Raw genomic sequence first — 18,152 nt, 5'->3', positions numbered from 1 at the left:
TGGAACTCCGATGGTTTTGGAAGAGCTCTAGAGCTCTCAAAGAAAATGCCTTCTGCAACACAAAGTGTTTTAATTCATAAGATCTAAAGCTTTTTTTATTGCTGCTTTTACAGCATCCTGGTTAGAGCCTCATCAGTAGGACGTTGGCAGTGTGACACTGCTCTAGAATGCATGCAGTCCTCGCTGTGTTTGGAACAAGACTTAAAATGCTAGCTCTGACGTGTACTGCATTTGATGGTTAGTCAGTTTATAATGCCTTTTTGGTACTACTTACAAAAACAAACGCCAAAAACTATTAATGGCTTTCTTGGAATGTGATATCGTTGTAGCAGTATGGCAGCATCCTAATGCAACGAGACATTTTATTTCAAATGAGGAAAATGCATTTCTGACGTATTGTTCACCAGTAACCTTTCTTTTGTTATACTAGCCATTAATAAGTCAGTGGCAAACCTTTTACCTGGTCCTGTATCATCTTAATATTCGAGTAGTAGTTCAGGTTGCCCAGAGAGATTGTGGAGTTGCCTTCTCTGGAGATCTTCAAGGCCCGCCTGGATGCAACCCTGTCTAACATGCTCTACGTGACCCTGCTGAGCGGGAAGGTTGGACTAGATGATCTCCAGAGGCCCCTTCCAACCTTACTGATTCTATGATTCTTTTGGGCTGGTTATTCTATGACTACATTTGGGCTGGTTATAAAGGAGAATCTCTTGGTGCTTTAAAGATCAACCATAAAGTAGCTGGTTCATAAAGTTTCTTTTTAGATAAACTGTACTTTGATTTAAAAATGATGAATGGTTAGATTATATTTGATTTATTCTGCTTATCTTAAATAGCCGATGAGCTCGCCATTTCATGGTGTGTGTATACATACCAAAATGAGCTCATTCCTTACAGATATGCTGATGTTTTAAAGTATATGACCATAATATATATGTATTTTCTTTTAATCGTGAAAACCCTGCTGTTGTCTTCAGTGGAAACTGAGCTTATTTTTCTAATTAGGAATAGAAAGTACAAAGACGACTGAAAAAGGACCTTTTTCCTATCTGAGTAGGAATGTGCATGACTGTCCCGTTGCTCTGTTGTCCTGAGCGGTCTGTCTCAGAAAAGGGGCAGGATCACTCAGCTGCTTTCTCCCCTTGTCTTTCCAACACTCTGTTGTAACATGCAGAAGTCACACTCTCTAGCATCAGAAGACTTGAGATGAAACACAGTTACATCTAGATGCTTTATGGGTTTTACAGAAAACTTCTGTTAGATACCTGTGTTCTTGCTTCTAGCCAACGCAGCAGAGATTTAAGAAAATTAAAAATTCAGAAATATATTATTCTATCTTAATCAGAAGACAATAGATTTGTAGGTGTGTGAATCCTTGTGTATTACCCAGAAAAGATTCTGAGGATCCGCTGGATGATTGCGGTGACTTAAATTCAGGTACTAATTGGCAGGATTCCCTTCTGGATAGATGGCCATAGTTATTTTTAATGTGGTATAATTACATTAAACATTTGCTAAACCATTACAGGATAGATAGTAAGCACAGCATGCTAAATAAAAACAATCACTTGATATAGCAAGTTAAGTCACATGAAAATTGATACTAATTGAAGTATTTTCTACTAGTACTATGCCTGAGAATAAGAACGAAGTTTGTTCTTTTCAGATAGAGGGGAGTTATTTGCCGCTCCAGAACTTATTTTCATGGAGTTCAGTCAGTCTGCTATTTTTACATTGCCACAGATTTCAGTCTTCCAAGTTTAAGGTTTAACACTGCCAGACTGAACAGTCTGCACTAATATATCCTGTAGCCATTTTTTTGTAGGCAACTTCAACAGAAGGCTAATACGGTCTATGTCAGCCTTTCTGTACGGATGTTGAGATGATGTAGAGTTGTGCTGTTGAAATTAGATTCCAGTAAAGGAGAGAAGCTGAAAAGAAATATGGGCAAGAATGGAATTAGAATGCATCTCTGGCATATTCACAGTAGTAAGATTATTTTCTTCAAACAGATATGCTATTTTTTTCTATTGAAACTTTGCATTCAGAGCTTATGTCAGGATTTTATTTGCTCTTCAATATAATTGCAAACATAAATAGGTCTTGTGACTTTGACCTTGAAGTGAGATAACTGTAGCTGGTTGAGCAAAATTCATTTAGTCTCGTTCTGATCAGATATCTGATTTCTGTAAAAGATTCTGGGAAGAGAAAAATAAATGCACTGAATTTTAATATTTACACTGAGATTGCAGTGACCCACATTTAGGTGTAACTCCCCTGCAAACTCTAATCTTTTTGTATGAGATTCAGTGACTTATAAATCCGTATGTGTATTACCTCCCCACTTAACTGCTTACCTTCTCAGCAATTAGGTGTTGAACAGAATTGACAGTTATTTGGGGGCAGTACCATCATTCTATTGATCAGGTTATTTTATTTTCTAATGATAGGAATATTTGGAGGCAGGAAATAAGTTACTCATTTGTACATCATCTTGGAGCTGCATAAGACTGGTTTTTGACATAAAACCCTGAAGACTAGTATTAGTCCCTATGATAGAGCTGTCTGGATAAGGACAGAATCCAGGAACCTGCCTGTAACTTGTGTGAAGTGTTTCCAGAGTTAGGACCATAACGATCAGACCAGTACTGCAGAAGTGGTTAAATTACAAGAGTTTCCACAGTAGTCTTTGGAAATTTTAAGTTGTTTTGTGTTTTATTAATACTATTATTTTGTACAATTTTCTTAAATGCAAGACGGAGCTAGAAAAACATAGTGCTCAATACCTGACTAATAAAATTAGGGTTTTTCTTAAATGCACTGTTATATTTTAAACAATTTAAATGTTCTTAAATATTTTAATCAGATTGGCAGTTACTTTAACATGTGTTTTCTTATCAGCTTAAGGAAATTTGTGTTTCTTTTACCACAATTAATAGTTTCCATCAGTGTGTCTTCAGGGAGATTCGTCAAATTAAGCTCCAGGAGGCTTTTGAAACATGATACATACAGTTCAGCAGATTGATCTTCATTATAACTTTTCTTTTAAGGGCAGCTTTGATGATGTAATAGCTCTTTTTCATCTCTAGGTTTTTCTTGCTTTGTATTTGAGGAACAAATAAAGTACTTTTTTTGAAGATAGGATACTGAATTTAGCTAGGAGTAGTCTTTTTATTGGCTAAGTGTTTTACCTTCACTGAAGACAGCTCCATGTGTTTTGGTATATCTGCACATATATAGGTATCTGAGCTTGTGTCCCAGATGTACTTTTTCCTATGTAGTTGTTATTTTTGGGAGATACTTTCAGGAAGGCAGGCTATGTAAATTTGATAGATCTGGAGATGCTTTTTGGTGAGGTAGGCAAATCCACTGTATTTGAGGTAGCACCTTATAATTATGTTGGAACTGATCATTATTTTATGTGTTCACAGCCAAATGTAGAAAGGACAAGGAATGTGCCAGGTCTGCAAATGCTAGAAATAAGATTTAAATGACTTGCACATTTAAAAAATGAACAAATAGTGCTGAGCAAATTAATGAGTCTCTTGTATAAATATACATGTAGTATGGTATTTTGTAAGCTCATTCTTATCCTAATTAAATTTAGTTACTAGTCTTTTAATGTTGCTAGTGTGGTTTCTTCATGTTGCCTACAGATGTGGAATCCTTAACATCCATCTAAGCTGTATTTTCCTAGAGAAAGCATTGTATATATATTTTTAAGATAATTTCTTCAATTAGGTGTGATGTGAGAATTCAGGAAGGACTGCAAAAAAAATAACTGTATTTTTGGATCCTTTCTATTCTTGGATGTGTGAGGAGCACTAAGAACAAGTGAATAATTTATGGATAACATCTGACGTTTTCTTTAACTGTGTCTGTACAAAAGACTGTGCTGTTGAAATTAGTGAAGTCTATTTGCGTGCATATTGTGGAGAGAAGAACTGAGCCTCGATTTAGTCATTATCTACTCGTTTTCATGGATGGACAGAATTAGAATGTTAAAAACATGCTATCTGAGATCAACTCAGATTTGAAATTCTTAAGTTAGAATGCAGTTTTGAGACTGGCTCAGCAAGTAACACGCATGCACACATGCTTGAATGTTCTGTGCTCTGTACTGTATCTTGTATCCTGTTAGGTCACAGAAATTCAAAGCATTTCAGCCATTCTCAAATATAAGTTCTCTGCTATGATGTTTGGATAGAAGGATTTCATATCAAGACAATGAGAAAGAAAAATACATAAGTGCAAGTACAGCATAGTAGTCCACCTCTCTGTGAATCTCAAATAGAGTGGGCCCTGTTTCTCTGTAGATAAGCCTTCCATCTTATCTTCCACTTCCCATTAGTGCAAGTTTTAATCCCCCTAAATCAGACTTGCACAGGGGCCCTGGTGACAAGGGATACGGAGAAGGCAGAATTACTGAGTGCCTTCTTTGCTTCAGTCTTCACTGCTAAGGGCAGCCCTCGTGAATCCCAGAGCCTGGATGTGAGGGAGAAAGTCTGGAGAAGGGAAGACTTCCCTTTGTTCGAGGAGGATAGGATTAGAGACCTTCTGGGCAGGCTAGACATCCACAAATCCATGGGCCCGGATGGGATGCACCCACAGGTACTGAGGGAGCTGGCGGATGTTGTTGCCAGGCCGCTCTGCATCATCTTTGAAAGATCCTGGAGAACTGGAGAGGTGCCTGAGGACTGGAAGAAAGCCAGTGTCACTCCAACCTTCAGGAAGGGCAAGAAGGAGGACCCAGGCCACTATAGGCCAGTCAGCCTCACCTCCATCCCTGGAAAGAGGATGGAACAGCTCATTCTGGGTGTCATCTCCAGGCATATGGAGGAAAAGGAGGTGATCAGGAGCAGCCAGCATGGATTCACCAAGGGGAAATCCTGCTTAACCAACCTGATAGCCTTCCATGATGGAGTGACTGGCTGGGTAGATGAGGGAAGGGCAGTGGGCATTGTGTACCTTGACTTCAGCAAGGCTTTTGACCCTGTCTCCCATAACATCCTCCTAGGCAAGCTCAGGAAGTGTGGGTAAGATGAGTGGAGAGTGAGGTGGATTGAGAACTCGCTGAAAGGCAGAGCTCAGAGGGTCATCACCAGTGGCGTGGAGTCTAGCTGGAGGCCTGTGGCTAGCGGCATCCCCCAGGGCTGGGAGGAGTGGCTGACACACCTGAGGGCTGTGCTGCCATTCAGAGAGACCTGGACAGGCTGGAGAGCTGGGCAGAGAGGAACCTCCTGAGGTTCAACAAGGGCAAGTGCAGGGTCCTGCACCTAGGGAGGAATAACTCTAGGCACCAGTACAAGCTGGGTGTCAGTTCGTCAGACATCTTTTTAACTTCTTATAAAGCCATATCATAAATAATGATTGCAAAGAGTGTTCCTTAATGCATCCCAGAAATGCTTCAAGTGACTCAAGGCCTTTACAATCTATTCAGCACTCATGGATTTTGCCTCATCCACTGATAAACACAGTCACTTCTAGAGTGGAAGCTTTAAATCATTGCATAGCAATGCTATACATCCTTCTAAATGAAATGAATTTTAGTTTGCTGATTATAAAATAACCTTTATGGAATTCAGCTAGGTGATCAAGCTGTCTTGCCTCTCTGAAGGGAAATAAGGCACCAGTACAAGCTGGGGGCTGACCTTCTGCAGAGCAGCTCTGCTGCAGAGAAGGACCTGGGAGTGCTGGAGGATGACAAGTTGACCGTGAGCCAGCAATGTGCCCTTGTGGCCAATAAGGCCAATGGTCTCCTGGGGTGCATTAGGAAGAGTATTGCCAGGAGGTCAAGAGAAGTGATCCTGCCCCTCTACTCAGCCCTGGTGAGGCCTCATCTCAAGTACTATGTCCTGTTCTGGGCTCCGCAGGACAAGAGAGACGTGGAGCTACTGGAGAGAGTCCAGTGTAGGGCTACAAAGATGATCAGAGGGCTGGAGCACCTGCCCTATGAGGAATGGCTGCGAGAGCTGGGCCTCTTCAGCCTGGGGAGGAGAAGACTGAGGGGGGATCTTATCAATGTGTACAAGTACCTGAAGGGAGGGTGCCAAGGGGACGGGGACAAACTCTTTTCAGTTGTCCCGTGTGACAGGACAAGAGGCAATGGGCAGAAATTGAAGCACAGGAAGTTCCGCCTGAGCGTGAGGGGGAATTTCTTCCCTGTGAGAGTGACGGAGCCCTGGACCAGGTTGCCCAGAGAGGTTGTGGAGTCTCCTTCTCTGGAGATCTTCAAGGCCCGCCTGGATGCAACCCTGTCTACCATGCTCTAGGTGACCCTGCTGGAGGAGGGAGGTTGGACTAGATGATCTCCAGAGGTCCCTTCCAACCTTACTGATTCTAAGACTGATCATTGAAGTCTAACTTCACATAATTCTCTAGGTGAATGGAAAGGACTGCACAAAAGTGTGGATGACCAGGCTTCTGGAGACCATTTCTGGGTTTTTAAGTACGCGGTAAAATGAATGGGCGAGACCTGTCACCTGGCACAGGCTGTTCTGCTTGATGCAGAGGTTCAAACCAAGAGCACATCGCCATGGCCAGATTGGGTGAGGAGGAGCGTGTACCCAGCCAGGGCTGATGTCTTTCTTCTGCTTTGCTCTCCAAGGGTTGTGTCTTGAGAGATGGAGAAGAGGAGAAATGGGTTGTCTGAGCTTTCACCAAGAGGTACAAAGTCTAGATGTTTTTCAGCAATGTCAGAACAACCCCTCTACTCTGAGGCTGTCCTGGGCAAACCAGGGCAACTGGGTGACCCAAACCAGTCCCTCACCCTCTAGTTCCTGTGAAATGGAGGGGCAGCCTGTATCTAGATCGTGGAAGTATCCTGAGGGTGACCAGACTTGTGTTGGTGTGATGTTGTCATGTGGATTGCAGTATTCTGCAGTCTGAGGGAATCCCATTTCCTGGAAGCATGACAGAGCTCATAAAAGTGCCTGTTACTGTTAACCTTTTGTCCCGTTTAGTTTCTATGTGAATTTTCTTTTCTTCTTTGTAAAACAATTTGTTTTATTTTTGTGTGACAGTTCCATTCTCCAGCTTGTTTTTGCCTGGTGTTGTAAGGAAGCAAAGTTCAGGTGGTTGCTGTCATCTGTGTACTGTCTTCCCCTATCCTCCTCCTCCCCAGTAATTTTGATTCTTTTAGCTGATTTCATGCATGTTTAACAGGGGACTGGAACGTTAAATCCCAACAACAGGGATATGGTCACCTCAATTCCTGAAATAATTTTTTTCACTCACCAGCAGCTGAGGGAATATTTTAATATGTTTCTGAGACAGCCAGAGATAGTACCCAGGTAGGCAGGCAGCGTGCATGCATCTATTGGCAAGTGTGAGTAGGGGACAAAGGGAGGTACAGCTGTAGAGATACATACATATATATAAGGGGGATCATCTCTGAGGGGGCTGCTTTAGGGAAAAAAAGTGCATAGAAGAGGCACTGTATACTGTGCAGAGGAAAAAGTGTTGCTAAAGTATGAAAACATACAAATCCAGACTGTAGTTCTGCTGTGCATGGTGCCAAAAGACTTTTGTTTAGCGTTTTCCTAGCTATCTTTTAATCTCCTAGTTTTAATGTACTTTAAATAATGTTGTTTGTATTTAGAGTGTTATTTGCAGGGTTATGTATCTGAGTTTCACGTAACCTTTTTTATTTTTCTGTTTTCCTGATTTCACATGCTACTTGCCTCCTGACTTAACCTGGACCACTGACATGAGTAAAATTGGCAGCTGCATATAAAACCTGATTTAACTTGCTAATCACATACTAAATACCAGAGGGCAGTAACACCACCTCAGTAGTCACATATTTTATGAAATACTGCTTATGATAGCTACAGTATATTGACAGGTCAGAACCAAGAGGGTGAGATACCTTTTTGCTCCTGTTCATGTGGTGTCATGTATTGTTTTATGGAAGCACAATTCCCTTTAACAAGCTCTCTGCCTCTAATTCCAATTTCCTCTCCTCAAGTGCTTTTTTTGTGCATATTTTTGTTAAATTACTACTTTGGTTGCTACCTTTTCTAATATCTGATCCTAAAATACTGGGGACAAAGTTCTGTGTTTATTTTCTCTGCATAAGGGTACTATGACTCTCTTGATGCTTTCCTTGGATCTTAAATGTATATTTTCTGATTGTTAAATTCAGATCTTCTTATCAATGTCATCATTGTTATAATTTAGTATTGAACAGGATTCTAGTGCTAGTTGAAAATCCTGGTGCCTAGCACTACACCCATAAAACATATTAGTAAAATACAAATTTAATGCTTCATTTCTTTGTATTTAAAAAAACACACTCAGAGAGAACCTGCCATCCCAGCAGACGTTTCCATCTCTAAAAGTGCACTCTACTCACGGATCAGCACCTCAGAGGCAGAAAGCACCACAAGTCTTCTCTACCCCCAGCAAGACTTAGACTCTGCACTACGACTTGCCAGAGCAGAGGTAATTTTCTTCAGAATCTGGAAAAGGAAATATATTCTCTTTGTGGTATAGTGCTTTCCTGTTTTCTCATAAATCATTCACAATAACAATCACTTGCTGTATTCTTGAAACTATTCCCAGCTATGCTGGAGTCTACTGAAGCAGAAGGTGCTATACTGTAAGTTTTACTTATTTGGTGTAAATGAAAATCAAGCATTATGTGTGAGGACCCTATATTATATTTGGCCTCAGCTGTACTCTGTGCATCTTGATATTGGTATATAATTTTACAAACATTGTAAGATGCTAAAAATTGCTGTTTCACAAAGATACATGCAATATTAGTCTAATTCTTACTAATATTTGTACAATCTAGTGTTAGGGTATTTTAAATTGTGTGATAGTGTTAAGGAGAGGGGTGAAAAGGAGTGCAGTCCTTTGGATATAATCTTTTGTGGATGCTCAGTTCTACATATGCAACTCAAAAACAGCAGATCCCTTTCCAAGACAAATCATGAGGCCTTATTCAAGAACTATGTACATAAGAATTCTGAGGTTTCTCTCTAGGTCAAATCAGACAGAATGGCACACCGTTTATAGAGAAATTTATAGAATTTATATTATAGAATATATAGAATTTATAGAGAAGTTTATAGAGAAAAGTATTTCTTTTAGTGTCCTGTTATAATCGGGGATGAAAGACAAGACAAGAATAACATTGCATCTACTTTCCTAAGCTAGTTTAGGGGAACTTGAGTGTGTTTTCACATCCAAAATAATTTACTTGGATCTTAGCAGTCTGAAACATAAAAATTCTTCGGATGTGCTTATATCTGCATTTAAAATCAGTGGGTATTAAATGAGAAATCGTACACATATTTCTCTAAGTTCCTCATTAATAGAATGCTTGTTTTTACCTGTTTTTCTCTGCTTACATTGTTTCAGATTGCAGCCAAGGAAAGAGAAGTAGCTGAGTGGAAAGAGAAATATGAAGAAAGCAGAAGGGAAGTGATTGAAATGAGGTAAGTTAAAATGTCACTAATCACACTGACAGAGGGGCTCATTTCAGCCACATATAATGTTTGTATAACTGTATTGATTAGCTGAAAGTTGTTATTTTTTAACTGCAGGCTTTGGATTGATCCTAAATTCATGCTCTGTTACGCATGGTGGGCAAAATTCACTTTTGTTTGGAATAATCATTGTAAACTTGTATGTTGTTAATCTTACTTTCATCCTCAAAACACTGAGATAGGAGATCTTAATCTAGGTTACTGTACAGGAAAAATTCCCTTCTGTTTGTGCTATGCTCCTCACTTCTGAATTGTCACATGGATTATGCATAGTATTGTTTCTGTTGTCTGAATGAACGAGTCTGTCTGCAGGGCTGGCGGCGTTATGCATGTGCTAATTTAAAATTCACTTTCCACAAATAGTTTTGCCAACAGAAAAAAGCATGTGAAGGCTTGTAAAAGGTATGGATAGTACAAGCTCCCTCAGGGGATTATTGTAAAGTTTCTTTAACAATATGAACACAACTCTAATTGTTAGATTGAAACCGAATAGCCACTCTGCATCATCCACTAGGCCAGTCCGTAAGGGAAAAACAAAATCAATTACTAGTAGGAAATTATTTATCACAGAACTACCACTCTGACCTCTCAGAATTTACCTTCAAGAAGATTCAATGTTTTCCTTAAAAGATAAATATAGTAACTAGAACTGTTTTGGATACCAAAATTCATGGTCTCATGCCAATCTATTGACATTTTGTCGTATTATAATTTTCCTTTTATCCTTTTGTATCACAGAGGTGTCAAAGACCTTTTTCTCTCTGCCTTCCACGGGAATTAGCTTACAGTCCCACAGTGGTTGGCTAGTTTTGCCTTTAATCTGGACTAGTTTTTTTTTAATTATTAAATTATTTTTAACTATTAATTATTATCATTAAGCATGATTTTGGTTAACCATTATTTATGTTGGATTTTACTGATTCTTTTGAGAGCTGAGCTTTTCATTTTTTTCTTGTTGTATCTGTTATTTTAATATATTTTATTTCTCCTTGGAAACCTGTCTTTACTACATAAAATATCTCCATACTGCAACATAACTGATTTGATCTAACTTCCCAGCCCAGATTCTACCACTCTTAGGGATGACAACGAAGGTATCTTCTAAAATTGCTGTAGTGGATATAGTGAGAATCAGAATTGCTTCCCATTTAGTTCACTGAAAATTTCAGCTGTATCCAAAATATCCTCCTTCTGTTACCATGGTAATAGTATGAGAACGACATACAGAGGATCATGACATGCTCATTAATCTGAATCCGAGAAAGTCACCAATTATAAAAAGAAACCGTATGAAAATATTTTATGGAGTCTTTAAAGTCTTTATTATTTTCTACCTTCAGACACAAATTCATGAACAAAAGAGAACTGTCAGGATATTTTAGAGTGCTTCCTTTAAAAAATAATTTCTACAGTAACTTCTGAGACTGAATTTTCTTCAGAATCACTTCTGTTCTGACTCCAGCTTCTTCCTCACAAGATTAAATATCTCAACAGGTATTTTAAAGCTAAAGCCCAGTGAGCTGTATCAAGTGATGGCCTGTATATGCACCTGGAAAAGGCCGAGACAGACACCTTACCTGTTTGGATTATCATCTCTCAGTACTCAGCTGATTTCTCTCACCTCTCTTGTGCTATTCTTAGGAAAAGAAATAAAAACCTGGCATAGCTCTCTCAAGTGACTATTAAGGGAAAATGGAAAGGAGCTACTGCAAACAGTCACACCTAAGAAGCAGAATAAGGAAATTTGAAACTGGGTAAAGAATGTCTCAGAGTCCAGCGCACAGTCTGCTTGTGCTGTTCTGCAGAAACTGCTTGTGTGCACAGGTGGTAAGAGAGGTTGCTTATTCCTCAGAGAAAAAAACAGGCAGCAACACAGAGCAGCTGATGCACTATAGATAAGTACCATCCCTTTCCATGGAGTAACTTGTTTATGCGCCCGTATTCTCAATGAAATTTTGTTTGAAAAAGTCACCTTATCCACGCCAAATTTCCCATATACATATATCCCATCCATGGGAAAAAAATGACCAATATTGTCACAAAGTAATAAAATACTCAGGTGCCCACCAAGAAGGATTGTTTTTGGAAGGTTAAATGTTGGACTAGACCACATATGCTAAATTAGAGCTGCAACAGTTAGAAGGGACGTAATTATTAGAAAGGAATTGGGGGAGAAGCATGAGTTATCTTGAATTGCATGCATAAAAGCATTGCTTTCCACAGAAGGAGAAGCAATGCTCCTTAACTGAAGTCTTGCATACTATACCTGGAATATCCAGTATTCAGTTAAGTTTCCAGAAAAACATCAGAGTGGAGGAAAATTCAGAAAACAGCAGACAAGATGAGGAGCCGTAATAATGTAACATATGACTATTGAAGAGATGAACAGTGCTGGACAATACCTGTAATTTAAGGCAGGCAAGGTATTTGGATGTCTGATTATGCCTCAGTGTGCAAAGTTGAGCAGATGACTTCTTGAGATTCTTTGTAGCCCTAGGTTTCTGTGTTTTTATGACTTACGATATCACAGGAAGTTGAAAAGTAGGCTGAATGTTTAAAATATCAACCTAGGCCTATGTGTCATGTCAAGATAGGCTTAAGATGCGCTATCACAAAAAGGAGTGAGCATAATTTGGTTCTCCAGCTGTAATGAGCCATATAGGCTGTTCAGGTGATAGAGGTTTTTGACATGAATCTAGAACAAGAACAAAACTCACTTACCAATGCATAGAAGAGCTATTATTAACTACTTTACTACCTTGCTTTCCAAATTGAGAATTATTAAAATCAGTGGGAAGTCATAACATCCAAGTTTATAGAGTAGCTACCACATTCATAAGGCTGGATAATGCAAAGAATGTGATATGGACTGAACCATGCTAAGTTGGCAAAAACAAGTAATTGATAATATTATTTCACTTTCTTGCCAACTTCGATGGTATAGCCTAGTCTGGGAAGTTCAGTAGTATTAAAGCATAGTGTTTGATGTCAAGTCCATTGCTAAGAGTACTTGGCTTCCTTTTTTAAACTGAGAAAACTTTCTGAAGGATGACTGGTATTATAAGAAGGTAACATGGCTTTAAAATTACTGTTGCTTACAAGAGGCTTTTTTTTGAGGCAATCATTTTGGGGCGTGAAACTGATCTTTCGTTCACTGAAACTGATCGTGAAACTTTTAGTAGAAAATACTTGCAGTTACCTTTGCTTTCAGAAGTGCCATTATGCTTTTTTATTTATTTATTTTTTAAAAAGGTAGATTAAAACAACAGGACTAACAGCGTAGAAAGCAGCAAATCCTCACCGGAGCCAGCCACTGGAGATGCAGTGGAGCTCTGTAATTTGCGGAGATCTCTGCCCTACTTTCCAGGAGACGGCACAGCATGTGACCACGTTGTCTTTGGCCCAGTCACACAAATTGTTATTTCTACCTGGAGCCTTACTGAGGTCAGCAGGATACACAGATGTAAACACTCTGCTCTGCTGAGTGCTCTGGAGGATGAGGACAAATAAGACACCACTATTGACCTGTGTGTGAGGTGGCATTTCCATGATCGGATGCAGATTCAGATTTCCCATAGAAAGTGCTGGAGTTTACTGTAGCTGTTTTTGGAAGCTCCTCAGCTCTCCCCATTCATTATCGACTTTTGTTTCAGAATTTTTGCACATCCTTTCTGTAACCTTAATGATTGCAGCTGATTAATCTAAAATTTGGAAAGCAAAAGTAAGCTAAGACTTCAAAAACAACATGTTAAAGTACTAGGGAGTTATTTCAAAGATCTACTTTAGATGAAGTGTGCGGTAATTTTGTTTTTTGTAGACTGTCCTATGTGACTCACAAATCAAAGCACTTATCAAGCTAGTCTCATTTCATTAGCTTTATTTGGCTCTGGAAAAGGATGGATCATCTTTCTAAATCACTTTTAATCTGCTTATTTTGGCTAACCTCTTTTCAGGAAGGAAATTCAAAGCCTAACATGAGTATGTGAAATAAAATAGGCTTAAAATTAACATTTTTCAGCCTCTGTTTCAAAACCGATTTGCAAAAATAGGACATTATGCTATGTAACTGGCTATTTTGGTCTTGTTCTCTTAAATTCTGGTGGGTCATTTCTTCTCATTTGGAGAATGGAAGATTTGGTAGATATTTTTTGGATGAGAGCCAGCTATATTTATGTTAGGTTTACCTTTTGCTACTAATTCTAACTTTTCTTCAAGCTGATACTCAAAATAAGCAAGCACAAACCAATCAAAGAATGAAGAGAGGAGGAAAGAAAATAATGGAAAAATCGGACTCAACAGAACTCTTAAATTAATTCAATACAATTATGCTTATATTTAAATCATGATTGGTAATACAATTTGGGCATGTGTCAAAAAAAATAATTTGTTTCAAAGCATTTCCTCTTCCCTCCCCTCACCTATTTATTAATTCACAGAGAATTAAAAATCAGAATCACCATTTAAACTGTCAGTTTTATTTGTTACTTCAGGTTATAAAAAGCATATGGAAATGTGAAGTGGATCTGTATAATGACACAGTTCAGTTATTGAGTAGCATTATTTTTTAAGTAAGCATTAGCAATTATGATGTTTGCCAAAAGCTTTTCTTTTTTTTTTTCTTTCCCCTCTTATAGGAAAATAGTTTCAGAATATGAGAAGACGATTGCTCAGATGATAGGTAGGTGTTTCTACTATGAAGGATGCTATTCTGCACTCCAGTTTTCTGAAGGGAGCATAGAAACATGGTTTAAATCTGCGGGCTTCGTTTTGATGCTAGTATACCTACGGATGCTGGTGGGAATTGTGAATACATCTGAGGACACAAGTGTGTGCTACTAGGTTATGATGAAAAGCTAGTGTTTCATTTTACAGAAGGTAGGCCCTGAGGCAGTCAAGGTAATACAGAAAAGTTAGAGCTCTTTCTTTTGCAACAAAGCAAACTGTCCCATAGGCAACATGTTCAAATGCCCCAAATTCATGAGTATCTCTGGGAGAGAAGTGTAAATGATCTAAAAATCTTTTAGTCGTCTTTTTGCAACTGTGTTTTTAGTTGGAGATACCAAACTTAGCTCTTTGTAACAACGGGGATTATCTGTGTTAAGTACATTAGTCAGGCCAAAACCTAGATTAACTTCAATCCTACCTAAGTGATTGTGAGTGGCCAATCCACCTCCCCAGTTATTTACTGACTCTAAGATCTGAATTACAGATTTTTTTTTTTCCCTCACAATAATTTTAAAAATGCCTTTTTAATAGAATTCCTCACAAATAAAACATGTTACTTGCAATACTTCCCAGAAACAAAGGTTGCAGGACTTCTAATTTTAAAGACTCCTTAGAGGGTTTCGGAAGCTCTTTTTCTTAGTCTTGCTATAGAAAGCTCCCATTGCCTTGTGCTGCTCTGTACTGCTTCAGCTGGCGTGGCCAAGAGGGGCTTAAGACTGAACAGTTCATTTTGGCCAAATGACTGGGGGAAAGCAGGAAAAGAAACAATAGCTCCTAAGAACGGTTGGACCAACCTTATCTAAACATGCTGAGTTAAGCAGTACAGAACAGTGAAATAGTCTTAAAGGCCTATAGGAATGAAATAAATTCTACTTAATTCTGGGATGTGAGATGCAGGAGAAGGGATATTCATCTCTTTGCTTTGTTCTCTACAGTGTTGTGCCTTTGTTACCTTTTTTATGATAAAGTGAGCTAATCTGGCTACTTTCTGACATTAATCTCTGTAATTCTCATCATGCAGGTGGTAAAATAGGAGTGATCAGAGTATAGATTTCTTACGTTTTACATAGGATGTTCTCTGGTATGGCTTTGTGCACTATCATGGAAATTATGGAATGTGGCAGAGTCAGGATCCAAGTCTTCCAAATGTAATTTCACTCTTCTCTCTTCCACTGGAGAAATTATTTTCTGTTTGACAAGTTTTTTCATTGTCAAGTGACATTTCCATAATTCAGAGTTTCATTTCAGAGTTTTCAGCATGCAGACAGAAAAACATTGTGCCGTATCTGCCCTGCACTTAGCTTCTTGGGAACAATTTAGGGAGTTCTTCAGCTTCATCTGGCCATTCAGGTGGACAAGTACAGGACCTATTGTTTTCTCCCAAGCGTAGATAAGTAGCTGTCAACAGGAGTTCATCTTCAATTGCAAATTCAAATTCCCTCATCGAGAAACAAATTAAAAAAAAAAGATTGTGACACCATAATGCAACAAGAAGGTACATAATAGGGGTGCTAAGTCACAGGACAGCTATGCATACGTAGTAAAATTCTACAAATCGTCATTTCCTCTTGTTGCAAGAAGTCAAAGATAGTTAAAGCATTGGGCCCCTGACCACTGAGGAAATAGTAAGATCTTTAAACTTCAAATTCAAAGTAGCAATTGGTGCCTGTTCTAGTCTCTTAAATGGTCTATAGCAAGTTTTTAAATGCAATGGCTATAAGTAGTGTAATTTGCTGTCCATTTTGAAAAGAACTGGAACAACAACAATCACATAGAAAGTGTGTATTAATTAGAGAAATACAGAAATTCTGCTGTACAATAGTAAGTTAAATGCAGGTCAGCTTTCCTAGAATTTAATGAAAGTTCTTGATGTAATTATTCCACTTTATCCTTTCCTCTGTTGTAAATTACCATCCCTTTGATACAAGAATTCATTCACGCAAATGCTGCAGTGTAGAGGAAAATGTCTGACTACATGCTATTTGCATATAGTCTTTCCTGAATTATTATTACAATAATGTCTAACTGCTAAAGCAAAATATGCATTTCAGCAAAAGAAATACCTGTTTTGTTCTTATTTATGATTTAAACCTTCTGAGCTATTTATAAAGCCCTCTGTTAAAAGGTCATTATAACTGAACCTATTTCAAGAACCCCCTTAAAGAATATTCAGTTTGGTTGATGGGTCCTATCCAGCTTTTTATAAGTTGTCATGTGTATATAAAATGAATATTGAAAAAGTTACATATTAGCAATATATGATTGTGTATGTGTTTGCATATAAAAGCATTGAACATGCATTGCAAACAGTAATTTTCATTGATTTCAAGGGCTGTGGCAGGTATTTGTTGTCATATATGTATAGAATTGAGTATAGTATTCTGAACAGTCTGAGCTTGCAAACTGTCAGTGTATAGATTCCTATTAGTGGCTCTTTGCATATATTTTTACTGATGGGTTAATTTCTTTTTCCTTTCTTCTTGCATCTGCTTCAACCCCTGACACATTCTTGTTCATACTAGGGGGAGAGGGGAAAGGCCTGGCTGCACAGGTTTTCCCGGCTAGCCTACTCTGCTCATGCTGACTGTTACTTGTGTTTTGCAGCTCACGAATGGCATTGCAGCCCTGTATAACAGAGCCCGCGTAACCCCTGTGTTAACTGTACCGCACCCAATGCACACCTCAGTCATAGTCATCCACAGTTCCCTTCCAAAACCCCTGTTCTGGATTTACTTTTTATTGTTGAATTTGAAATGTTTTTTTTTTTTTCATCAAAAATGTATCCATTTACTTGTAAGCTTAAAGACATTATTAAATTCTCATTGTGAAGAAAAACAGGTATTATGCTTTGTGCATTACAGGTTGTTGCATTACTTATTTGCTGCTTTCCTAATGATTCCTGATTTTCTATTTTGCTTTTGTTTTGTTGCTTCTTGCTATTTGCTTGCAAAAACAAACAGGCAAGCCTGGTAAGTAAAGCTTTTCACCAACTTTCACACCAGCATTATGCATTTTTCTTTTCTTTTGCTTTTGTTCTCTGTTTGCTGCATTCCCATTAAGTAATATATGTAATACTTAGCTGAGCCTGCAAGCAGATCTGCTAGCCCTGTGGTGGTGATCTGATTCTGTCAATTTAAACAAATGTTATTCCTGAGTGTACTATTACTTTTGTTGGTCTGCCATGGATAGTGTTTGCCGCAGACATGGAACCATTTAATTAAAATCTTTTAATTATATAACCTCATGCTCATAAACTTCTTTAGAAATGAATATCTTTAACTGCTTAAATAAGATTTGAATGGCAGACGTTATCACCCCAGTTCTACTGAGCAGCATTTTCATTAAAGCTAAATTATAGTTCTGGAAAATATTTCATAGATCTTATAGTCCTGCTCTAGCCAGATACCCAAAAGTCCCCCAAAGTCCCCAAAAGTTCCCAAAAGTTAAAATGGAAAAGAATGCATGGGTGTGTTCTTAAACATTATTAAATTGAAATGGCATTACAAGGCTCCCTGTTTCTCAGTTCTGCCATATCAGAGGTGTTTGTTTACCAATAAAATGATGCTGTTACAACTTTCAGCACTGCAGACCTAAGTGTAGATCCTGAGAACTTAGTTCATATTTCTAGTTCTGAAATTCATATTTCTTAGTTCATATTTCTAAGAACTTAGTTCTTTCAGTCTTCCCCGTGTCGTAGAGCAAAATAATCTCAGGTGCCTCAGCACTGTTTGTGTCATGCAGTGCTACCAGTGGGTGTGCAGAGGCAGCATACCTTCAAGTTAGTGCACAACATGGAAATGCAGAGTGTCATCAACAGTGCTGTGTGGACTTGGGCTAGCAAAAAAATATATTGAAAAACTGAATGTCCAAAAGCCAGTTTGGGAAGTCACATTTCAGAGCTGACCAACACTATGAAATATTTCTTTCAAA

At 38.5% G+C, this 18,152-nt stretch overlaps 1 protein-coding gene across 7 annotated transcripts in view; it reads left to right on the top strand.

Moving 5' to 3' along the window:
- The window catches only part of TACC2 (transforming acidic coiled-coil containing protein 2), a 150,917-nt gene that overhangs the window by 127,864 nt on the left and 4,901 nt on the right, over positions 1 to 18,152 (top strand). For 6 of the 7 annotated variants that reach the window (XM_062580689.1, XM_062580692.1, XM_062580691.1 and 3 more), the window contains 3 exons: positions 8,302 to 8,445; positions 9,370 to 9,446; positions 14,132 to 14,175. In XM_062580689.1, the coding sequence (XP_062436673.1) occupies positions 8,302 to 8,445; positions 9,370 to 9,446; positions 14,132 to 14,175 (265 nt within the window). Of the gene's footprint in view, positions 1 to 8,301; positions 8,446 to 9,369; positions 9,447 to 11,138; positions 11,325 to 14,131; positions 14,176 to 18,152 lie in introns of those variants that run through there. The other variant, XR_009959016.1, reaches the window with a different exon arrangement.

Source organism: Rhea pennata, chromosome 7, assembly GCF_028389875.1.
Source record: "Rhea pennata isolate bPtePen1 chromosome 7, bPtePen1.pri, whole genome shotgun sequence".
Classification (NCBI taxonomy): domain Eukaryota; kingdom Metazoa; phylum Chordata; class Aves; order Rheiformes; family Rheidae; genus Rhea; species Rhea pennata.
The sequence above is the reverse complement of the archived record's forward strand: the minus strand, read 5'-3'. Positions and strand labels throughout refer to the sequence as shown.